The 25,139-nt window shown below is 40.6% G+C and overlaps 2 protein-coding genes across 2 annotated transcripts; one reads left to right on the top strand and one right to left on the bottom strand.

Annotated features, from left to right (window-relative positions):
* Positions 1-2,316: 2,316 nt before the first annotated feature.
* On the bottom strand, positions 2,317-11,181 carry rpl9 (ribosomal protein L9). The gene is made up of 8 exons (XM_084319037.1): positions 11,147-11,181; positions 9,684-9,730; positions 9,218-9,333; positions 8,912-9,007; positions 8,522-8,654; positions 5,171-5,251; positions 3,008-3,142; positions 2,317-2,481 (listed from the first exon to the last, which is right to left on the bottom strand). The coding sequence occupies exons 2-7, from the start codon at positions 9,727-9,729 to the stop codon at positions 3,033-3,035; spliced, it is 582 nt and encodes a 193-aa protein (XP_084175163.1). The 5' UTR covers position 9,730; positions 11,147-11,181; the 3' UTR covers positions 2,317-2,481; positions 3,008-3,032.
* A 252-nt stretch (positions 11,182-11,433) lies between these two features.
* On the top strand, positions 11,434-23,672 carry lias (lipoic acid synthetase). Its single transcript, XM_084319035.1, has 11 exons — positions 11,434-11,560; positions 12,227-12,399; positions 13,037-13,130; positions 14,359-14,439; positions 14,665-14,821; positions 15,238-15,295; positions 15,527-15,655; positions 17,462-17,607; positions 17,778-17,848; positions 19,732-19,843; positions 20,203-23,672. Exons 1-11 carry the CDS (start codon positions 11,477-11,479, stop codon positions 20,262-20,264), a joined length of 1,167 nt encoding a protein of 388 aa, XP_084175161.1. The 5' UTR covers positions 11,434-11,476; the 3' UTR covers positions 20,265-23,672.
* Positions 23,673-25,139: the final 1,467 nt, after the last annotated feature.

The following is a 25,139-nucleotide window of genomic DNA, read 5'->3' as shown; positions in this document are numbered from 1 at the left end:
TTTTTTTATGATCTTCTTACACAGTACTGTATATTTGTATGTCATAAATGTCTTGATGAATTGAAAATGGAGGACCCTGATGTAAACAAGACAAAAGTATTTCTCTGGTCTGCGTCCTCTTAGCAGTTGTTTGTATTGAGCCGTACTGTATTGTATCCATTCTGCAATCTGTTAATAAAGTTTTCAATCAATCAATCAACTCACTGAATGATTCCAAGCCGTTTATCGGATGGTGATTCATTGTAAACATCTTTAAGTCCCATTTAACCTCAAGATTAATGTAGTTTCTAGGGTATATTTTCACAACTGAATAAACTATCCTCAGGCAAATTGGATTCTTAGAACAGTTGAGCTATGAAGCTACCTGAAAAGTGACCATTTCATTGTTTACCAAGGCAGGGTCGGCAATTTCGTTAACATATTTTAGACTTGCATTTGGTTCAGTGCCTAAAAATGGTTATAATTTATAACATGAGATAATTCTAATAATTACAGTAATGTTACCCATCGCCCAAAACGGCATCTTTAAATACATTAGATTTACTAAACATAAAATCATTTTCTAGTAAGTATTTTGTCATTGCTATCATTGTTCATGAATACACATTTACGTTTGATGGGTGAGCAAAAGGAACCAGTGAGTGGCCCATTATGGGTTCCAACCCAGTTTAAACAGACTTGGTATAAATTACCCATCGGTTCCTTACGTGTACAACGTAACTCCTCTACACTGTATGCAGGTGTGGACTAGAGGGGTAGTAAACTGTGACAAGCGGTAAAGCCTTCCACTCAACCATCATGTTAATTTCCTCCCAGGTTACTGCCACAAGATGAGGCACTGTGATACAACAGGTTGGATAAGACAACTCATGAAAATGTTAATCTCCAGTCAACATATGGGAATAAAATATCTTTGAGAATGGAACCAGGAATTGACCACATCCTAGGGCTGGGCGATATGGCCTAAATATGATATCACGATATTTTCTGACCTTTCGGCGATACACGATACGCATCACAATGTTTTTCTTTTTTTCCCCAAACAATTCATTATGAGGCTTACCAAGACAGTATTTGAGTTTGCAAGCTAACATTAAAGACAAAATAAAATACCCATGCATTTAGCATTTTTATATTATATATTAGATTTAGATTATTGGATTATTAGATTATATATTGCATATATTTAGCAATGAGATATTATATAATTTAGATATGAAATATGATGAATCGAAAATGGGGGACCCTGATGTAAACAAGACGAAAGTCTTTCGCTGGTCTGCATCCCCTTAACAATTGTATGTATTGAGCTGTACTGTACCCATTCTGCAATATGTTAATAAAGTTTTAAATCAATCAATCAATAAATAGGATTTTAGCATTTTTATGAAACTACTGTATATTTGTATGTCTCTAAATGTTTTGATGAATTGAAAATGGAGGACCCTTATGTAAAAAAGCCGAAAGTCTTTTTCTGGTCTTCATCCTCCAGTCAGTCCACTGTTGTTGTATTGAGCTGTACTGTATTGTACCCATTCTGCAATCGTTAATAACGTTCATTCGTTCAATCATTCAGCCGGCAACAGAATAATTTTGATTGACAGTCGAGTCTGCCAATTACGTCACACCGCTTGTACCCGCCCTGCTGTTCTTAGCACCAATCGGCAAGCAGCGCTATTATTTTTTTACTTCCTGAATGCCCTCCTTGATTTTAACGAGAGCTCAGCTCAACGACAACAACAGCTCACCGCAGCCGACGAGTGATTACTAGCGCACCGCAGCATGACGAGGCATAATGATTTTACTGCAACAAACGTTATAATAAAAGCCTTTCCATACATCTGTCTGATTGAAAACTTTATTAACAGACCGCAGAATGGGCACGCACAACTCGGCACGGACTGAGATATGAACAGTAACGCTTGCTATCTATGTCGTCATTGGACGTTGCTATGTTTGGGTAAATACGCTGATGTGTAACTATATAACGTGTAACTATATAATGTTGATGCCACAAAACGAATGCCTTTGTTAATCATACGTACTAACTTTGATGCAGTAGTGTGTGTGTGGGAGCGGCGTTGTTCAAAAGTTTGAACGGGGTGGACCAGATTGACGCGACACAATCCTCTTGGGCAAAACATCACGATATCCACGATACGTTAAAAAAGTGTATCGTTAATGAACTGTACCCGATAATTATATAATATCGTCATATCGCCCAGCCCTACCACATCCCTTAGCAAACCTAGTGTTATTAATTAAACACTTATACAGCAAGCAATAAATAAGCTTAATAATCAAGAGAGACTACAGTTTGTTGTGGAAAAGTGGGGAGGGAGTTTTATTGGTCAAAAACAGGACAACGATTTTATTCTGCATCTGGTTCCACCACGGTGGTCTTCTCGCTGACGTAGATGCCGTCCAGGAACTTCCTGATGTCCTTGTTCTTGACCGTGGTGGCCTGTTGGATCAAGGCCGCTGTAGGGGACAGAAATGAGGCAAATATGAGAAGCATGTAGGGTCATGCAACAGCAAGGTGGTGGTTTTGCTTTTCTATTCATCTTTTTCCATTGCCATGCATGGCCAAAATAATGTTATATGCATAACGCATTCTGGACCAACAGCCACATGCGTTGCTTTGTATATAAAATGATCACTTTCAACATGCAAAATAATTTTAACTGACAGGTTAAGAGCTCAGTTGTATCCTGTGGTTAGAGATTGGTGTCTAAATTAGAGACACATGCAATGACAGCCACATTAAGATAACAAAATAGGAAGCCTAAATACATCAATATTCATATTTTTTGGTGAAGAACCTAAAACCACCTTGCATTGCATAACATTTTGGACAAACCCAGAACAAAAGAAACTGAAAACAAACATATCCACATGGCGCAATGGGCGCATCCATCAACAGGCAGAAAGGTAAGACTCAAAAACAAAACAATACATGGGCTCCCCCTGTAGGCCGGGGGGGGAGGCTTTGGCAACATTCTCTAACCTCTACAAGTGTTGTTGTAGCTGTTTTAGTGACGTTCAGGAACCTCTACCGTTCCCTTCTCAGATACGTAAATACCATCCAAGAACTTTCGGATATCCTTATTTTTGACTGTAGTGGCCTGCTGGATCAGAGCCGCTGGAATAGAGAGAAACTGGGGTGGTAAGTGGCGGGCACAGGTTACACAGGGTCATGGGTCACAATTAAGGATGCACAGATACTGGTATCGTATTTTGGGTCACTTAACAGGCTGAAAACATCAATGTACTCAAGTTTCACACCAACCAATATTACGTAATGGCACAACTTATTGACCATGGCTGTCATTTAATGCTAATCAGTTATTTGATAATCAAATTTGTAGACCAAGTGGTTTGAGATTGAATACAAAAATCAAGAAATGTTTAAACAAATAATAAATTTGATAATGCAACTTGATTTCTGGCATAGACATGTCAGATCTCTCCAATGGAGACACAATTATTGTATCTCAATATGTCATGACCAATCAACCCAAACTAATGGTCAGAAATATAGTAGGAACTTTACCAATACTTAAACATTTAGAACTGAGCCGATATAGGCAGTGGTCAAAGTAATATCAGTGCATCCCTACTAATCACAATCAATACAAGATACAATTTAGGAGAGGAAGAATGATTAGTGAAGGGGGAGGATTTGAGAGACGGGAAGGGAAAGGGGGAGAAATTATAATTGACTCATTTCAAACACGACCCTCTTTTCTTGATCCTTCAATCACAACTGTTGCTTCCGAGGGAGGACAGGGTTTGAGATGAGTCAATTGGGGAGCATAGCAAATCTAGAATCACAACACCGATATTCACGAAAGAGGAGAGCTGCTTTGACAATCTAGATTCACAAAGGAATGGTACTGACTAATATGAGGGGTAATGACAGGAGAGCATGACACCAAGCAAGGGATCAAGATGCAAGAAAGAAAGGTGAACTATCAGCCAACGGTCACCAACAGTCTAAATGACGGAGGTCTTAAAAGGGAGATTGACGAGGAGAGATGAGGATGGTGTATTTAGAGGTTCTACATAAACCAGGATGAGGTTAGACAACAGGGATTATAGACCTTTTCAGAGGAATTCCATTGCTAGGGAAACAGCTTGGAAACAGTGTATCTCCTGTCAGCTATTGCATTAGCAAACAGGAAATAACTGGGCCCATTTATGAAAAGGTCTATAGGACTCATTTCTACACTACAGTAAATCTAGTAGAGTTCATAGACATATCCCAATGTTAAAGAAATGTCTATTGTGCTTTATTCCAGTTTCAGAGGAAGCAGCCATTTACCAGTCAATCACATGTTGTTAGCGTGTCCTTGTTTATATTTACACAAGTCACATGCACAAGGATATCCAGGTATTTAATGGGTTAAGTGCCCCTGAACCTCTTGCACACCTTACCTGCGTCACTGCTAGTAAAAGCTGTAAGGGGTAGTTAGCCTAAAGTCACTCACTTAGTCTCAAGGTACAGGGTGCATACACTATACAGACAGTCTGCAGTCCTTTGCCTTTTATAGTCCAGGCATAGCAGCTCTTCGAAGGACAACGGGATGGGTCAAGCGCACTCGATTTCATTGGCGACCCAAAGAAAAATTGCATGAGTGTTCCTGTGTGTGCCGCCCATCGCATGCGTGTGTCACTGCATGATGATTAAAGACTTCTTCAAAAGTCCAGTTATTAAATTATATTGATTGTGCCTTTATGGGGAATCTCTGGATCATGGATGGTTTGTATGCATGTCCCAAAATCTGAAATAAGACTAGTTTAGATTTTTGTGGACAGGATGCAAAACCTTTTGGCACCAAACTGCAAAGGAAGAGTAATAGAACTAAATAAATAAAGCGAGGAATTCCATTTAGGTCATTAAGAGTTTCTGCTCCTGCTCCATTAATTGAAACGGCCAGGAGTGTGGTGGATTCAGATTCCTTTATTGGTGGAGTGCACTTGAATATAATAGTGTGAAGTGGTGGAGGAGAAATCCTAAAGATATAGGCATGAATGGATAGTGGATAGTAGATGGGGTTAAAATCCTTAGTGGAGAAAATGAGTATTAAAATGATCCATTATGTTTGAGGAGAGATGGGCAGATCCTGTAGCTGAGGAGTGCAGTTAAGCAGCAAGTGGTTGAACATACCAGAGTTTGACACCAGCTCAATGTCATTACCCTCCAGGATCAGCTCGTCCTTCTGGGCTGCAGAGACAGTGCATGCGACACCTGGGAGACACAAGGAAGACGGCAAGTTATGAATGAATGAATTTATTCACACACGATACATTACATGCAAGTATCCTCATGTGATATAACAATGTCGCAATTGTGTGCATGTGCCAGGTCTCCCAAGAAGCTATTTAAAGCTTTGAGGGAGCCTGAACACAGATATAAACAGAATATAAACAACAAAACATACGTGGGTAGGTTTACACACCTACCTACTAACTGACATATAACAGAGATACATAATACAGACAATTGTATTCCTAAGTTATAATTTTAATTAGAAATATGATTTAAGCAGTTCCTCTTTCTGTGATTTTTCAAATGTTTTAAAGGTTGTCATTTTCAGATTTTCGTCAAGCTTGTTTCAGATCTGCATGCTATGCTTAGGCTAGCACAATTGAGCCTTCTCCTCTTGCCAAATATAAGATGCTTATTTCTTGTGTTGTGGATGTGCAGTGGTTGGCAGACTGGGACAAGCTCAGACAGTCTGTGATTCATGTTGTTGACATCTAGCTTTTAATCACAGAACCATGCTGTACACAATTCATGTTTTATCCAAGAAGGTATAATTATTGTGGAAAACAAAAACTTCTTAGCCAGTTCTTGTGTACATCTTTTGTAAAGTTTTTTTTTATTTTATTTTAACCAAGTATGATGGTAGGAATAGATTCAAAATCATTCATTATACAGCACAAGTATTCATAGTTACGTGCATGCAGCACATAGCAGGTTTGGACAGTGGGAACATTGATAGCAAATAAAGGAGTAATCAGAACTAATGACCTTGTTGTTGTCAGTCATAATTGTAATCCATGTCCTGGGGTGCGTTCAACTACACCGTTTGCTGGTAGCGTTTACAATAAACACTGTTTACTCTCAACGTTACCAAACACTCCGAACCAAAGTCAGATACCAAACAGTATTAGTGTTCAGTTTGAACTAGAGTTGTTCCGATACCGATACCAGTATCGGAAATGACGCCGATACTGCCTAAAATGCTGGTATCGGTATCGGCGAGTACCCTCTAATTCTGCGCTCCGATACCATATGATTTATCAACAACACTGCGGTCTGCTGAGTGAGCATTATAAAACCGTGTTTACGGTGTTTTTAACCGACCGTGAATTAAAGTGTCAATGCCATTTGTCATTTTAACAGCAGATACTTTCCAGATACGTTGCCATCGTCCCAACAGAGCGCTGTTGACGGGGAGCTCTGATGGGTTCGCTTGGTGGTGTTATTAGCATTGAACAGCTAACCGAAAGCTAGCGTTAACCGTTAACTAACGTTAAAGTTTTAGCTTTAACGTTACCTTGGCTAAAGTTAGGGCTATTCATAATCCAGCAATAATGGCTGCAGACCTGCAAGCAAAGTACAGCAAGTTGGCAAATGAGTATTCAAAGTTAAATCACATTTTCACCAGTAACGTTACAGTCTTTCCATCTACCGGTAGCTCATGCTAGCTAACCTAACGTTAGCTCACGTTAACGTCGTCACTGATCGACCACCTCGCGTACACAATTAATGACATGTTGCGGACAGCCATATCGGTGACAATGTTTAGCTTTTAGTGCCAAATGATAAGAGTCTGAGGCGGAGTCTCAAAAGAGAATGTTGAATATTTATTGTGCAAAAATCACAACAAAAAAACGGAGCCTTGTGGAAGCAAGTGCAGCAACGAATAATGTCCGTGTGGAACTAATGTGCCAACAACCTTTCCGTGGGTGAACTATAGTTTACTATAGAACTACAATTACTGATACTAATCTATACAATCACCTGTTGTTGAATAAATACCATTACTTTATAGTTATTACTAAAAAACAGTATATATAAAACTAACTGCGTTTTATTTTTTATGTATGCACTGGTATCGGATCAGTATCGGTATCGGCCGATACCCAAAGCTTAGGTATCAGAATCGGATCGGGGAGGAAAAAATGGTATCGGAACATCTCTAGTTTGAACCTGTAGGCATTGGTAGGCTGGCTAATTCATGCAAAAGAAAGTCCTTTGCAAACATAATGCCTTGTTGAACACACACCTCTGGTGTTTAAGCCAGTAGAGGAAACACTAGTGGGTAGGCATCCCCCCCCCCCCCCCATTGTATCCTCACTTCTCCTGTTCCATTTTCAGGCACTCCCTCACAATTAATTTTGTGGGATCTTGCAATCTTTATAAGCCGACCTTCACCAATCTCTCCATGCGAGAGCAATGCTGTCCTCGCACATCAAAGTAAATGCTGAAAGCGCAAGTCAAGTGAGCCAATCACAGTGCCTGCCTCCTCATCCTACACGCAGTTACATTCTAGGAGAGATGCACGTAGGCTCTGCAGACTACACCTGCCTTCTGCAGACAAGAGCTCCAGCCATATTGATACATGCAATAACCTACTGCCAAACCATTTGTAGGGCAGGAAACCTAATTCTTATTCACTGGCCACTGTGGCTGGCGAATTCATAAATGCTCGCACGCTGAAGCGTCTATGGCAGAATTGACAAACCTAAAGCTAGGGCTGCACGATTTGGTGAAATTGCGATTATTGTGGACAATATTGCAATAAAATAAATATATGGCATCATGGTTATCAAGGAAAATGCAGATTTGAAATGTGTATTTCTGAACTAAAAAACACAGCCCGGGGTCTGAAAGCTCGGAGTTGCTAATAAACATTTTAAATAATTTTTATAAAACGAGTGGTACTCAGAGCGAGCCGTGTATTTCCGTATTTGGCTGCCTGGTGCACCTGCGCTGTGATCACAGCGCATGCGCATCATGCACCCAACGCCGTAAATAATGCCTTGTTGACCAGTTTATAAAAATGATTTCAACTATACCGTAATAACAACTATAGGCTTAGACCAGGGTTTAACCCCTGGTCGTCAAGAGAGAGGAGAGATGAGGAAGATGAGCTGGTGCTGATGGGGAGTGAAGATGAGCTGGAGGACTGATCATACAATATATACCCCACACACAAATACACTGTGTAAGTTATTAAATCATAATTGTCCAAATCTCTTCGGTTTTATTGATTTTTAAATAGGCCTTTATTTTCACAAGTACATTTCGGACAAGTAAGTTTAGCTTTCGGACAAGTAAAATATCTGACAAGTGGCTCAAAAAGTTAACGTCAAGCCCTGTAATAGCACAGGCCAACGTCGCGATTGTGATTAGATGAATAGTGCAGCACTACTACCAGCCACAGACAGAATTACCCAGCATTTGGCTTGTGTTCACTTCCCACCCCAACAGACCAATGTCACTCACCAGCCCTCATGCGGACACGGCGGATGTACTTCTCTCCCAAGAAGTTCCTAATCTCCACCAGAGCCCCGCTCTCCTGCATCACAACGTTGATGGGGAAATGGGCGTACACTGAACGCATCTTGTACCGGAAACCCTGGAGGAAGGACGGAGAGTGAGCGACACAGCCAAACGGATAATGAAGAGACAAAATGTAATGAAACAAAAACAACCGCAGCAGCTATAGACAGGCAAGACAATAGAAGAAAAAAACACTGAGCCCTTCATACAGACAGCGCTGTGACAAGGCAATCCTACCAGTAGTTTCAAACCGAGGGACTAAAGCGCAAGCTGTGTGATCATGATTCTCAAGTAAAACGCAGCAGTCTCGTGAAACCCAGTGTAGTCTCTCACCATGGTGACTCCCTTGATCATGTTCTGTACGTGGCTGCAGATGGTACGGACGGTCGCCAGCTCCTTCCTGTTGCCCCACCATTTGTCCACACGCAGCTGAGGGAGAGAACAGGACACCAAACTGACATCACTGTCGTCACACAAAACACCAGAGGTCCATAGGAAACTATTGGGACTCACTCTGGTCATACTCAACTCAACTTGGAATTGAGACGGTAAATCCTATGACATTAGCTTCAGAATGGCCTTTTGACTTATTTTCATTCAGAGAACCCATAGTGTTAAAAAAAACAGCATCTTGCTTACCTTCTTCTTTTTCTTGCCCAGTAGGCTGAGCTCAAGGTTGATGTGGCTAAACTCCCTTTTGAGAACACCACGGGGCCCCTTGACGATCACCGTCCGCCCCTTCAACCTCACCTCGACTGGCGACACACAAGGGGCATGTGATGAGAACCAACACATTTTGCAACAGTGATGGATATACTAAATCAGTTATTAGTACATCGATGGAATTTGGTGTAACAGTACTATATACCTGTATGTCATGTACTTCCCCATGCCATAAATGTCATGATGTCATATGTTGTGTATGTCATATATGTCACTGAATTTAAAATGGGGGACCCTGATGTAAACAAGACGAAAGACTTTCTCTGGTCTGCATCCCCTTAACAATTGTGTGTATTGAGCTGTACTGTACCCATTCTGCAATTTGTTAAATAAAGTTCTCATTCATTCTGTCAAATTTCCAAGCAAAGAAAAAGCTTCTCACCATTGTCGGGGATATCGACAGTCTGGTTGCTGAGAATGGTCTTCATTCTGCAAGGTGGATAAGATCAAGGGTTAACGTTAGACAGATTCTGCCAACTTGTGTACTTCAGATTAATTCAAATCGATATTCACGAAAGGTCAGTGAATACCACGATCACAACACCAGAGGGAGCTCAACAAATCATGTAAAACCCAGATTCGGCTCAAACAAGGGACTAAACACGTTTCGCAATTATGCCACAACAATGTGGAACGCCCTACCCAAAGCTGTAAAGGAATGTAAATCACTACCCACCTTCAAAAACACTCTCAAAGAACACCTACGGGAGACTGCAATTCAAAACTGGCCCCTACAAATGTCCTAACCCAGTTGTACAATAAAGACCAAGCATGGCTATTCCAATGTACAGCCCCACCCAACCCCACCCCACCTACCCAACCTCCTCCAATGTACAGTTTCCATGTCAAATGTATGTCAGTATTCCAATGTACAGTGTCCCCCCCACCTCCAATGTACAGCCCCACCCCACCTACCCAACCTCCCCCAATGCACAGTTTCTATGTCAAATGTATATACTCTTCTGGATTTTTTTAGTATCACAAACAGTACTGTATTTGAAAATCTGGTATGTATCAGTACTGTCTATCTGTATGTCATGTGTGTCATATGATGAATTGAAAATGGGGGACCCTGATGGAAACAAGACGAAAGTCTTTCTCAGGTCTGCATCCTCTTAACAATTGTATGTATTGAGCTGTACTGTACTGTACCCATTCTGCAATCTGTTAATAAACTTTTCAATCAATTCAATCAATCAGAGCGCCGTTTACATCCATGTCCATAATAGTAGATCGAGTCAAGCTTAAAACGAGAACCTCAGTCCCCTACAACAACAAGAGTGGGGATAGTTGACAGCAAAGAGGGATAACACCAGGATGCACTATTCTGACGCCAAATAACTAGCCGGACCTTCTACAGGTAGCAGTCAGTTAAGTGACCCCGTCTTTACACAACTGGCCATTCAACACATATAACCCAAGTTAGAATACGTTCACGTCTTCAGCTAATGCTAACGTAGCTCAATATGCAGTTACCCGTGAAAGGGCTATAACACGTATTAGGAACGATAATTCAACCGGACCGATTGTGAATTGAAAGGTCACTTTCAAACAAAACATGCGAAACGTCGTTATAATTCCATAATATTATAACTATTCTCTGAAAGTCCACATTGCCCCCATCACACGATAAGTGTTGTGGGGCCTGTGACAAGATTGGAGGTATCGGTTGGAGAAACAAGACATTTCAACAGCAACATACACTATATCGGGGGGAAATACAACGTCGATATTGTACTTTAGTCATTCTCGGATCAGGGAGTTGAAAAGTAGGTGATAATCATGTTTAAGGGACACAGATGAAGTTAGATTATACACCCGAGATATTGTTTTCAGGATCCTCACCTCGCCGGTAGTAGGGGAAAGGAGGCAGGAAGGACGTCATCACGCAATTGTACTGTGCGTGCGTGCCGCGTCATCAGACATTACAAGTCGAATTAACTGTGATTACAAAATTAAGACACCAAGTTCCTGCAGTTTTTTTTATTTGATATAATTAGAAATGTTTATGTGTTTATTATTTAAATAGGGGAAAAATTAAGTAGAAGATACGTTTTATTGTTCACTTTAGTTGAGGCTTCATTCAGACCAAAATAGACGCTTACCGAGGGTTGTTGTTTTCAATGACAGACGCCTGCTAGAACAGTTACAGGCAGTCAGGCTTGGGGTAAAGTCATGGCGCTGGTTAAACAAAGTTATTTGATTGCTGGTCGTTTCTCTTGTCATCGTATGTGGTTGAATCCAAAATGCAACCGGCATGTAAGTTTATGTATCTTTCTGGAATATCTACGCATTACACCGTTTCCAGTATTTACCTGCTAGTGCTAGCTAATGGTGGCTAATGTACTACCATGGTGCTAGCTAGTTGTTACCCAGGTCATGCGCCTTGAATTAGCAGGTTGTTGAGTGTTCGTTGCTAACTGGGTCGCAGTATTAGCAGAACATGGCTCATTGGTTTCTCAAATATTTATTATTAGTTATATCCGCTTCTGTTGGGGTCATTGATTGATTGATTGAAAACTTTATTAACAGATTGCAGAATGGGTACAGTACAGTACAGTACAGCTCAATACATACAATTGTTAAGGGGATGCAGACCAGAGAAAGACTTTCGTCTTGTTTACATCAGGGTCCCCCATGACTATGAATTGAAAATGGGGGACCCTGATGTAAACAAGACGAAAGTCTTTCTCTGGTCTGCATCCCCTTAACAATAGACCTATCTCAAACCCTGCCCCTTTTCTTGATCCTCCAATCACAGCTGTCGCTTACCTCCCGAGGAAGTCCGAGGTAAGCGACAGCTGTGATTGGAGCCGTACTGTATTACCCATTCTGCAATCTGTTAAATAAAGTTTTCATTCATTCATTCATGAATGTGAAATGACTGGGTGACAAGCGAAATGACACTGACTGAATCTTTCACAGGTGTACGCCACTGGTCTGTCAACAGTGGCCAAATCCTCTCCAACACGGACGGACAGAACTAAGCTGTTGAGTGACGACGGACCCGACCTACAAGACTTCATCTCAGGGGATCTGTCAGAGAAGAGCAAGTGGGAAGAGTACAGGGGCAACCTGAAGAGACAGAAGGGAGAGAGGTCTGAGACTAGATACCAGTCGCATGAATACCTTTATGGCATTTGGGAATTATTTGTTGATTGCTGGTGCATGTGGAACTTGTCTGACAGGAGAGCCAATAAAAGGGTTCAAAGATCAACTCTGAGACCGCTTATTACATACTATTAGACTGGTAAATCATAGACGTTTGAAGAGTAGACTGAATGTCACCTACTCATGCGCACACAGCGTACTTTCGCATTGTAGTTAGGGATGTCCGATATTATCGGCCTACCAATATTATCGGCCGATATCGGCAGTAAAATGTGATATTTTTTTTACATTTCTATAACCTTTATTTACCCAGGCAAGCAAGTAAGAACAAATTCTGATTTTATTTATTGTCAAAAGTATGCATAATGTTGTGTTAATTCCACAACAAGAGATATGTAATGTTAATTACCTGAAATTATTCTGTTTTTTGCGGGGGGAAACCCTGCATATCGAACCCTGCGGTATCGGTTGATATCGGTATCGGAAATTAAGAGTTGGACAATATCGGTATATCGGTATCGGTAAAAAAGCCAATATCGAGCATCCCTAATTGTAGTCATCATGAAACCTGCAGCTTTATGTATGGGTACACTTATCTTAGTTTGGGTTGTTTTGTTGTGATAGGCTGAGGCTTCCACCATGGCTGAAGACGGAGATTCCCATTGGGAAGAACTTCAACAAACTGAAGAACACACTGAGGGACCTTAACCTGCACACAGTAAGTCAGAGTGAGATAGACTGGACTGTCTTGTAACAGGGGCCCCAGTGGGCTTCAAGTTCTGGACTCCTGCAGAAACCCAGAGGTCAGCCGTATGTCCATATGTGTGGACTGGAGTCTATTTGTCAGAGTGACATTAGGCTATTGGCGTGTGTGCGCCTGCGGGTGTGGGTGGTCTGCTCTCAATGCAGATTGTTGAGTTTCCACACGGTTTTCCTGGTGGCCATTGAACTATATCGTCATTGGGGAGTTGACTCGGGGAATAAGTGAAGCTCATCGTTAGCAGAAGTTATCGAACACTGCAATTGCCCAGTGGAAGTTGATGTCATATGATGTGAAAAGGGCCTATAATATCCATATGTTTACCAAAAGAGTCTCTAAACATTTAGTAACCCTTCAGGATTCAGGCCAGACAAATATATTAGTGCACTGTTTTATTTGCCATATTGGCCTTTCACATATAAATAGGTTTTAAGCCATATCTCACCAATAATGCACTGCTTAAATCAGGAAAAACAATTGGCCATAATGCGTATGTATTGACTATGATGATAATCATTGGTACGTGAAAATAAATGTAACTAGTCAAATAGGTTTAAATTTGCCCCTTTTCACAATTACATGTTGAGAGCCAGATTGAAGGAGCACTTTACAAGGCAATGTCCATCTTTCAAGCAACCACCAAATAAATATTATATTGGTAGGTATATTGGATATCCGTAAAGGGTCATTACACCAAGAAACGATGCTGATTTATTTTGCACATAATCTCAGCCCATAGAAGAGGCTAATCAATCGGACGTGCCGGCGGGAAATCGGTAACATATGGATCCTAATGGAACAAGGCCAAAATTTCCAGATCTGGTGGAATTTATAAACTATCAATCCAGTTGTTACTGATATATTTAATTTCCTTTCATTTGTATTTGTTCTGTTCATGGTAATGCACAGTTCCATAAAAGAGAGAAAAAAAGTGTTTCATAATCAAAGCACATCTCAATTTGCACATTCCATGAGTGAAAAGGAGCAGGGAGAAGAAAATATTATTTTGCCTGCCCTTTACTCAAAACAATAAATAAACAAATAGATGGTCTGCCGATTACAATAATTTACCAATTAATACTTACGATAACCTATATCGGTGATTAGCCAATTTTGGGCCATCCGTTATATATTTGGGCTCTTGTTAAAAAATGTGAATCCCTGTGTCTTTATCTGTCTTTTCCAGGTGTGTGAGGAGGCTAGGTGTCCTAATATTGGGGAGTGCTGGGGAGGAGGAGAGTATGCCACAGCTACAGCTACTATCATGGTGAGTCCTCCTCATCTCCGATTCTGATGAGCTACCGTTGTATTTTAACTTCACTATAACCTCAATAAGGGCTCATCCCTTATGTAAGGGGAGAAACACACATGTATAATACACACAATACATGTCATGAAAGCCAAGCAACTGCACTGGACTGATTGCCCAGGATGGATTGCCATCTAAGCCCCTCCCCTGTATCTCTGTTTATCTCTCCCTTTCTCTGTGTAGCTCATGGGGGACACGTGTACTCGTGGGTGCAGGTTCTGTTCTGTCAAGACGGCCCGGAAGCCCCCTCCACTAGACCCAAATGAGCCCTATAACACAGCCAAAGCCATTGCTGCCTGGGGCCTGGACTACGTGGTCCTGACCTCCGTAGACAGAGATGGTAACAGGACATTCTCTGTGGACCAAATACTGATAATATGGCACCTTCTCCCACAGCCAGAGATTGAATTTAAGGATTTGATGTGCTAGGCGAGCAGGATTACTTATCTCCATATCATCTTCAGTGAGAAGACTACCAGAAATAGCTGGACTGAGAAGTGATGGCCACTTAGTGGATTTACATTCCAGGTCATAGCTATAGAAGCCAGCTATCCCTAAATATACCAAATAGCACTGTAGTATGCTAACTCTGGTACCCAGAACTAGCTGAGTGAAGGATGGCCAAGTGTTTATATACAGTAAGAGCACTGGAATGATATTATAGCACATGTTCCTGACAGTCAAATCTCAAATGATTCATGTTTTAATGCTGGTTGTTGTTGTTGTTGTTGTTGTTGTTCTTCTTCTTTTCCCCAGACATTGCTGATGGAGGGGCAGACCACTTTGCCAAGACTGTTTCCAACCTAAAGGAAATGTACGGCGAAACCTGACACGTCCATCCACATATTTCTTCACCTTGTTATTCAAAATCCGAAGTGATTGTTTCTCATCTCACTGAGCTCAAAAACCCCTCAAAGCTAAACGTGCTGCTTTTCCTCTATGTCTACATCCATGATGATCTATTCAGTCATTCAGCAGTATTTGTTCAGGAGTTATTGGTATTGTTATTGTTATTCCTTTTTTTCCCTTTTTTGTTTTTTTTAAGGAATTCTCGAGTCCTGGTGGAATGTCTGACCCCTGATTTCCGTGGCGACCTGGCAGCAGTAGAGACCATCGCCCTGTCAGGGCTGGACGTGTACGCTCACAATGTAGAGACTGTCCGTCCACTGCAGAGGTACAGGCTGCTGAACTATGTGCAGATAACAACATTGCATAAACAGTAACGGGTCTATACACTAATCGTAATGTAATGTAGATGAATGAATTTAGTTTATTTGTCGCATTATAAACAAAAACAAGTGCATTTTGAGATGATCTTGGATACACATTATGTCAGAATATTAGAACATGAGCAGCGATGTGAATGCGGCTCATAGGCCGTCAACTTCAAGATTCAATCATGTATTACCATTTCAATTAAACATTGATTGGAATTTTTCTTGGTGAGTGCACAGGTAAACAACAATCATACACATAACAGTACAGTATAATACTCATCAGCATAGATGTGGAAAGAATACACAAAGTAAGCAAATAAAGTAAATACTCATAGGCATACAGATACATTAAGAGTGTCTGGAGTATGTTTTAGCATTTTTCTACCAGGATTCATTGAGTTGTCAAGGTGCAAACATGTTGAGTTGACAGCTCCATCTCAACGTCCATTTTGAGTACTTGAGAGTAAGCATGTCCATAGTGGACACAGCGTTAGACTTGTCTGATGGACTTGAACAATAAACTAAAGCTAGTGTGAAGACATACAAAAATGCTAAAACATACTCCAGACACTCTTAAATGCACCAGACACTTTATTATGTATATGAGTATTTACTTTATTAGCTTACTTTGTGTTGGGTCTCAGAAAATCAGATCAAATAAAATGTATTTGTAAGGCCCGACAACACACGTTAATGTCCCCATGGGCCGGTCACGTCTTTTTTAAACAAGTCAAGAAGAAACATCACAATAAATCAAGAAACAAAGCATCAGAAACAGTAGCATCATCGATATTTACATGAACTGGACCATTTCTAAATGTATCCTATTCGATATATATATAGGCTACGGTGCATTCATAATTATCAATGTCTATTCCATATTCTTTGTGAAGAGAAAAGCCCATGTTTGCTTTATTGCGGTGGCAGGTTTCTTGCTTGAGTTGAAAACGTCTGGCCTCCTTTTTTTCAGTTTCCTTTCACTACCTAGAGCAGAGCTGTGTCCCTCCTGCTCTGCTCGCCTCCTTCCATTGACTTTCCATACATTAATGCCGTTTCTCTTTGTGGTCTATGAACGCACTTTGAGACTCATTCACATCAGCCTGCCACTGCTCTAAATGCATGGTCTTCTTTCACACTGTTATTAGCAGGTTACCAACCACAAACAATCATTCTAGACTCGTAATGATGTTGTATAACGTCCCATGAATAAATACCTATATGATAATAGAAATGAATTTTTTTAAATAGCATGAACACTCAAAATGATAACTAGCCTATGCGCTAATCGTTATCAATACTTTTGGTTATAATAATGCTCCATGAAGGAGTTTTCTTTTCTGCAGTTTGTTATTGCAAGTGTCATCTTGGCCTAATAATGTTCACAGCTCTGCCACAAGGGGGAGGTAGTGACAGCTGTGGTGGAGTGGAAGTTGGGAGAAGGAAGTAGGGAACTGTTTTTTCAGAGAGACTGCATTACAGACATTGACCAGCAAGCGGCACAAAGAAGCCATTTCCCACAGATCTTCCATAATGAAAAATAACATATACACAAGTATGAAACAAAGAAATACACAAGTATGAAAAAAAGAAATACACATTTCATGGATATAGATGACATATAGAGAGGGCACAAGAAGGGCATTTAGTTTTGCATACAGAATGTCATGAATTATCATGATGACCATGGCTTTCACTAGTCGGGACATTCATTAGTGTATTATTTGATTCTCCCACGATGTTCGATTTGACACCTTTGACCCCAGGCAGGTGCGCGACCCTAGAGCGAACTTTGACCAGTCGCTGAGTGTTCTGAAGCATGCTAAGAAGGTCAAACCCAACTTGCTCACAAAGACTTCCATTATGCTGGGACTAGGAGAGACTGACCAACAGATACTCAACACCCTGATAGGTGTGTACTTCCACAGAAACACAGACACCACTGACATTTTGAATAGACCTATCTCAAGCCTGTGTCCGAGGAACACAATGGTTGTGATTGGAGGATCAAGAAAAGAGGGTGAGGCTTGAGATAGGTCAATAGCACTATTTCCATAACACACTGTTGTGTTGATGTTGTAGAGCTGAAGGAGGCAGGAGTGGACTGTCTAACGCTGGGCCAGTACATGCAGCCCACCAAACGCCACCTCAAGGTAAAGTGAACACAATACAATTATAAGCACTCTATATATTAAAAGAAATCCGACCATAAGCTATGCTACAATTAGGGCTGTGTATCGCCACTGATTTCCAGAATCGGTTTGATTCCGATTCACAGGGTCCCAAATATCAGTTAGATTTCTGGTTAAATTAGATTTTTTCTTTTTTTATTATCTTTTTCCCTTTTTCCGTTTTTCTCCCATCCCAATGTTAGTTGTTATGCCAATTCCCCTACCGTCGGTCTGGGAGGGCGGAGACTATCACATGCTTCCTCCGACACATGTGTAGCCAGCCCGCGTGTAGTCTTTTACCAACCCACTTTCAGTTTTCCGCAATCTGATTGGCCACTGATGTTTCTCTCAGCGCCAATCGCGTTACGCCTAGTTCTATCACTGGTTAAGCTTGGCGACTCTTTCGAAGTTGGTTAAGGTTAGAGTTTGTCTTAGAGCAGGGCGATAGACCACCAGCCCTGATTCCAAACTCTAACCTCAACCAACTTCGAAAGAGTCGCCAAGCTTAACCAGTGATAGAACTAGGCGTTAGCTAGCTAGCAGGCTGTTAGAGGCAGAACTAGGCGTAACGCGATTGGTGCTGAGAAAAACGTCAGTGGCCAACCCGAACGCGGAACTGAAAGTGGGTTGGTAAAAGACTACACGCAGACTTCTTTTCACCTGGCAGTGCGGACTCTCACTGGGAGAGTGTAACATGTGGAAGGTCACACTACCTCTCCCAGATCCTTCCCTTGCTGTGCAGGCGCCCCGACCGAACTGTAGGAGTCGCTGTTTACAACGACCAGGACCCACCCACGCCGGCTTCCCACCCACTAACACTGCCAATTGCGTTAGTATGGACGGTCGGCCAAGCCGGAGGCACCACAGCCGGATTCGATCCCACTGGCTCTGTGGTGGTAGACAGACACTTAGTCCGCTGCGCTACCCAGCCGCCTAGTTAAATTCGATTTCTGATTCAATATCGGTTAGGGAATTGTAATTGGTATTCCAATTTTGAGACCAGCAGAGAACTAATTGCTGTAAATTGTACAGGGAACCCTCTAACCTGCTGCATTATTAAAGATATTAATGTTTACATTAAGAATTGACCACAAAGCAGTTACTTTTTATTTAACATGACCAACACACTACAGCAATCAACATAAGATGGCATATATATATATATATATATATATTAGTGCTGTCAATAGATAAAAAAAATTTAACTAATTAATCTCACAATTTTCTGTAATTAATCTAGATTAAAAATTGCATTTTTCTATTTAAGACCGAAGCTTGTAACAGATATTTACTTGAGTAAAATCATGGAATTAATGTAGAATCAACACAAAGAAAGTATATTTAGATTAATCTTTGATCTTTGAATAGTTTCTCTCCTGTGAAATACAAATGTTCAACAAAACCATCAACATTGACTCAGCACCTCTTTCTTATATCCGCGGCGCTAACAGAATAAAACAACCCAGGCCTATGTTAAAGTGCAGATTGGCTTAGAGGACGATGTCTTGTATGAACTACTAGTAATATAAATCATATTAACAACAAAAATGTGTTCCATCTTCATGTCGGATGATTTTCAAAAAGGTGCATGAGTCGATGCAAAAAAAGAAAAAGCAAAGATACTGCTGAAAGTTCAGAACGTTGAACATTTTTCACTCCATAGATTAATCTAGATACATCTTTTTTAACGCTTTAAATCATTTAAATTAATCTCCAAAGTTAAAGCATTAACTTTGACAGCCCTAATATATATATATATATATATATATATATATATATATATATATATATATATATATATATATATATATATATATATATATATATATATATAAATAAAATACATTTGTGACTTGTGTGTCTAGGTGGAGGAATATGTGACACCTGAGAGTTTTGCTCACTGGGAGAAGGTTGGCAATGAAATGGGTTTTATTTACACGGCCAGCGGACCTCTGGTGAGATCCTCTTACAAAGCAGGTGAGAGACACACACACACACACACACAAGCTACGTGGAGCCCAGTCCATGTGATTCTTTACATGTTAATCTATGTGGAGCCCAGTCCATGTGATTCTTTACATGTTAATCTGGAGCCCAGTCCATGTGCTTCTTTACATGTTAATCTCAGTCCATGTGCTTCTTTACATGTTAATCTCAGTCCATGTGCTTCTTTACATGTTAATCTCAGTCCATCTGATTCTTTACATGTTAATCTCAGTCCATCTGATTCTTTACATGTTAATCTCAGTCCATCTGATTCTTTACATGTTAATCTCAGTCCATGTGATTCTTTACATGTTAATCTCTTTATATGTTAATCTCTTATCTCTCCTCAGGAGAATTCTTCCTGAAGAACCTGCTGGAGAAGAGAAAAACGGAAGCCACTATAGCAGAGTAAACACCACAGTAGGGCTGCAACTAATGACTAATTTGGTAGTCGACTAATCTGCCGATTATTTTTTCGATTAGTCGACTAATCGAAAACCAATGTAAACAACAACAATTTTTTTTTTTTTTTTTTTTTTTTAAATTACCTATCTTTGTGAAAGTGGCTTCTCAGCTCTGGTCCAGCTGAAGACAGAGCAGAGGAACAGATTGGACATTGAGCATGACCTCAGAGTTGCTTGTCTACCATCACCCCAGACTTTGAGACTCTTGTCAGGACCAAACAACAACATCATAACATGATGATCCCATAGCAAATTAAAATAATGACTCATGAAACATTTGAATTTGGATCTTTAAGCCACTTTAAATGAAAATGTATTTGAAGAACAATACAGCAATCACTCATAACAAGATAAATAAATTAAATAATACAAATTAAAGTGGAAGTGTACTTTAAATAACTTTTGTTTGCTGTGTGTGAGAGGAGTCCGTGTGTGTGTGTATGTGTGTGTGTCTTACTCTGATCGCTGTGTGAGTGAGAGGAGTGTGTGTACTGTGTAATTTGTGTGTGTGTCTTACTCTGATCGCTGTGTGAGTGAGAGGTGTGTACTGTGTAATTTGTGTGTGTGTCTTACTCTGATCGCTGTGTGTGAGTGAGAGGAGTGTGAATGTGTGTGTGTCTTACTCTGATCGCTGTGTGTGAGAGAGAGGAGTGTGAATGTGTGTGTGTCTTACTCTGATCGCTGTGTGTGAGTGAGAGGAGTGTGTATGTGTGTGTGTCTTACTCTGATCGCTGTGTGTGAGTGAGAGGAGTGTGTATGTGTGTGTCTTACTCTGATCGCTGTGTGTGAGTGAGAGGAGTGCGTGTGTAATGTATTGTGTGTCTAGTCTGATCATCATCTCCTGCAGGGGAACAATGTTTTCAATGTCCAAAATTTGCTATGGGATCATCATGTTATGATGTTGTCTGGAACCCTGAGAAGCCACTCTCACAAAGATAGGTAGTGCACAAAAAAAAATTAAATAACGTTTTTTTTTTTTTTTTTTTTTTATGACTAATCGACGCAAACATTTCTCGTCGACGATTTTTTATAATCGACGTCGTCGATTATGTCGACTAATCGTTGCAGCCCTACACCACAGCATCTTACCTGCTCCATGCCCTCAGTTTAGACCACAATATTGCAACAGTATACTACTCCAACATCACATTCACGTAGGTTATTGTATATTCATGGCACGGGGGGATAACTTTACTAACACAGGAAAGCAAGGCACCTCTTCCTACTGGCCTGTCTCCTCCTCTCCTGGATTTCCAAACCCCTGTGATTGAGTTACTAAGGCAGTGCAGGTCATGGTGTTATTTCCTGGTTTAAGTTTGCTCCTCAAGTTCACCCTTTCTTTAAGAGTCTGGCTGAAGAACTGTGTGGACTTGGTACTGAACGACCCCTCGCTACGCTTGCATCCCGGATCCTGCGTGATGAAACTGGCTTCTGACACTGCCATGTGTGATGAGCAGCTATCTGTATTCATTGAGACAATAGGTCTCTGTGTTGGACCCCTTACTTCTATAGAGTGATTTCAGATTCGTTGATGCAGAAAGAAAGGCAGGGTATTATGGCCCTTCTCTTCCACTTGGTCGTCATGGGTCTGAGTGGTAACGCTGTTTCCCTTCTCTTCCACTTGGTCGTCATGGGTCTGAGTGGTAACGCTGTTTCCCTTCTCTTCCACTTGGTCGTCATGGGTCTGAGTGGTAACGCTGTTTCTCTTTTGATACGGCGGATTTTTCAATAAAGCGCTCTGGAAATGAACAGAGAACTCGAGAGGGAATAAGGAAACGCTATCATGGGAACCAGGATGGACACAGGCAAGAGTCGCCGTCGTCAGACATCTACTCAATCAAAGTATAGGGTCTTGTACTTGACTGTACTTGCAGATGCTTCTCCCTTTCACCTCCTGAAGAGTACACTTGTCAACGGCCATTTATTGGGGGTTAATGGAGGACTATGCGTTTTAGGGTGCAGAGAACAAAGTTGGACTGGAGGGGGCCATTAGGGACTTAATTACATAAGTACATAATGTCAGCCTGGAGTTCTTCCAGGTGAGCAAGACAGGAAAGAAAAGATGGTTCTAATATAGATGGACCTATAACGGTAGCCAGGGCTCTAACCATGAATAGAGGCCTTGCACCGAATGTTTGCCTGTACCAACATGGCTACCTGTACCTACTTGAAATACAAGAAAATACATGTAACATTGCAGGTCCTCTGCTAATCATTAGCTCTGCCAGTGAATGAAGTCTGAAGGCGATGATTCTCTGTTACTGCCAGGACAGTGTTTTATTGATTCACACACTCTTGGCAGTGAGGGCTCACACCAAAAACAATACATCCTGGCTAATTACAGGGACTATGCAGGATTTGACGGTCTCTCTGCATTTTTTGGAACCGCCCGAATAACCTAAACTGTAGGTGCAGCCCTCCCCCATAAATGTTCCCCTTTCTTTAACTACCTACCTACCCATAAACATTATACCCACATTATCCTCTTTACACCTCCCCCCAGGCTTGCTACCATGCCTTGTTTCTGTGCAGTGGTAGAGTGTAAAACATGGCATTACTGTTCCATTGCAACTTCACAAGATCCAGCAATAAGACATCAAATGATTAAATTTGTTGATGTATTTCTCATATACAATAGCAAGCAACTGTTGTCTTCCAACATGGAGGACATTCTGAACATCCAGTGAAAGGCCTCTGCTGTTTCAGGACTAATCAAGAAAGTGATATAGATTTAGTTTGAGGCTATTTATATTTGTTCATGAAAATACCTGAAAGGTGTAATTATGATACATGGATTTGAGAAGACTTTCAGATGAACTTTGTATAATGTAACTCATGTATGTATGGAGTATTAAAATAACTATCTAAACATTTTGCTTGTTTTAATTATAGTAGGAAATGGTTAATAATCTGCAGCCACATGGAAGAACATGGATACAGACGTCAAAGACTCTAAGGACACGTCATGTTTGATTGCATTAGCCCTTTTTATTAAACAAACAATCAAGACACACATTGATGACATGACTGACCAACATACAGTAGGAGAAGATGACTTATATATATATTTTTTTTAAATGTATAGAAAACTTGTGCCGTTTCTATAATACATAATGATTTTTACTGATCAAATCCCATAAGCATGAAATGTATTAGGACACGTATGCGTGTGTCTGGTGTAGGGGTGTAACGGTACACAAAAACCACTGTACGTACCTTACTCCTAAAACCCACCTCACCCCTGCCCATTTTGACAACCTAGGATGGCTTAGAGCAGTGGTTCCCAACGTCGGGGTCGCGACCCAAAGGTGGGCCGCGAGCAGCCACGGGTGGGCCGCGAGATGATAAAAAAAAAATATTTTTTTTATTTTTTATTTTTTATTTTTTTATTATTATTTTTTGTCAGGCCACTGAACTTAGAAGCAGGCCAGGACAGTGTTTCTAGTTGTATTCTAAAATTCTATTCTATTGTATTCTAAAATGTGACTATATGGTTTTATATTAACTTAATAAATAAACAAAAACGAAAAATCTACTTATTTCAACGAACATTTCAAACTAAATAACAGATTATGCACATAAAACGCTGAAAACAACCGAAGCAACAATAGTATTTTAATGAGGCTATTATTATTATCATTATTATTTTGCAACAAGTTAGCCCTCTCATAAATAGCACATATAAATGAATAACTAACTTGAACTAACTTAATAGGATTGAAGTGATATTTGGCTTAAAAAATCGGTCGCCTGAAAAAAAAAAGCCTGACGATGTGCTTTGGGCCGCGGCTCTCTGACGCCTTACTGTAAATTGTACCTAAAATTGTACCTCATCCCATTTCTGCTTTGCACTAGATAGTACTGTACATTAGTACACTGCATAGTATTGTGTATTGTATATTATATGGTAACTCAGAACATTGTACATATGTCTATACCGAACACTGTGACCTCATTTTTCTTCTTCTAAATTCATGCTATATTATGTTATTATGTTATTTGATACTATCTTGTCTAGCACAGTCTCTGGAGCGTAACAGTAAGAAGCATTTTGTATGAAAGTATTCTGTACTTCTGTATGACAACTATTAAAGAACTTGAACTTGGCCTGAAAAGTTTGGGAACCCCTGGCTTAGAGTAGAGTAGACGACAGAGTACAGCAACTTGCAATGGGCCTGGTCTACAAGATACACTACACCACTAAGATACCCATGTACATGTCGAAAGATCCGTGAATACCACGACCACAACACCAGAGGGATCTCCACAAATCATGTTAAACCCAGATTCGGCTCAAACAAGGGACTAAACACGTTTCTCAATTATGCCACATCAATGTGGAACGTCCTACCCAAAGCTGTAAAGGAATGTGAATCACTACCCACTTTCAAAAACACTCTCAAAGAACACCTACGGGAGACTGCAATTCGAAACTGGCCCCTACAAATGTCCTAACCCAGTTGTACAGTAAATTACCAAGTATGGCGTTGTCCGTATTCCAATGTACAGTGGGGGGACCACTGTACATTGGACCCAACCCCCCCACCTCCAATGTACAGTCGTCGTCCCCCACCCAACCCCACCTACCCAACCTCCTCCAATGTACAGTTTCTACGTCAAATGTATACACTCTTTTCTGGACACTTTTTGTATCACAAACAGTACTGTATTTGCAAATCTGGTATGTCATAAATGTATATATGTAGCAGTAGGCTACTGTATCTGTATGTCGTGTGGGTCATATGTTATGATGAATTGAAAATGGGGGACCCTGATGTAAACGAGACAAAAGTCTTTCTCTGGTCTGCATCCCCTTAACAATT

Source organism: Notolepis coatsorum (genome assembly GCF_963971535.1).
Source record: "Notolepis coatsorum genome assembly, chromosome: 7".
NCBI lineage: Eukaryota > Metazoa > Chordata > Actinopteri > Aulopiformes > Paralepididae > Notolepis > Notolepis coatsorum.
This window is presented reverse-complemented; position numbering and strand designations above follow the sequence as displayed.

What these genes read in the sequence shown, in the direction of transcription:
- rpl9 (XM_084319037.1), bottom strand. Translation starts at nt 9,729, where the DNA reads ATGAAGACCATTCTCAGCAACCAGACTGTCGATATCCCCGACAATG. An exon ending in TGATCAAGGGAGTCACCATG is followed by an intron (nt 8,655 to 8,911) that starts GTGAGAGACTAC and finishes TCCTTCCTCCAG; the next exon opens with GGTTTCCGGTACAAGATGCG. An exon ending in CCGTGTCCGCATGAGGGCTG is followed by an intron (nt 5,252 to 8,521) that starts GTGAGTGACATT and finishes TGTGTCTCCCAG; the next exon opens with GTGTCGCATGCACTGTCTCT.
- lias (XM_084319035.1), top strand. Translation starts at nt 11,477, where the DNA reads ATGGCGCTGGTTAAACAAAGTTATTTGATTGCTGGTCGTTTCTCTTGT. An exon ending in ATCCAAAATGCAACCGGCAT is followed by an intron (nt 11,561 to 12,226) that starts GTAAGTTTATGT and finishes AATCTTTCACAG; the next exon opens with GTGTACGCCACTGGTCTGTC. An exon ending in GATACTCAACACCCTGATAG is followed by an intron (nt 17,608 to 17,777) that starts GTGTGTACTTCC and finishes TTGATGTTGTAG; the next exon opens with AGCTGAAGGAGGCAGGAGTG.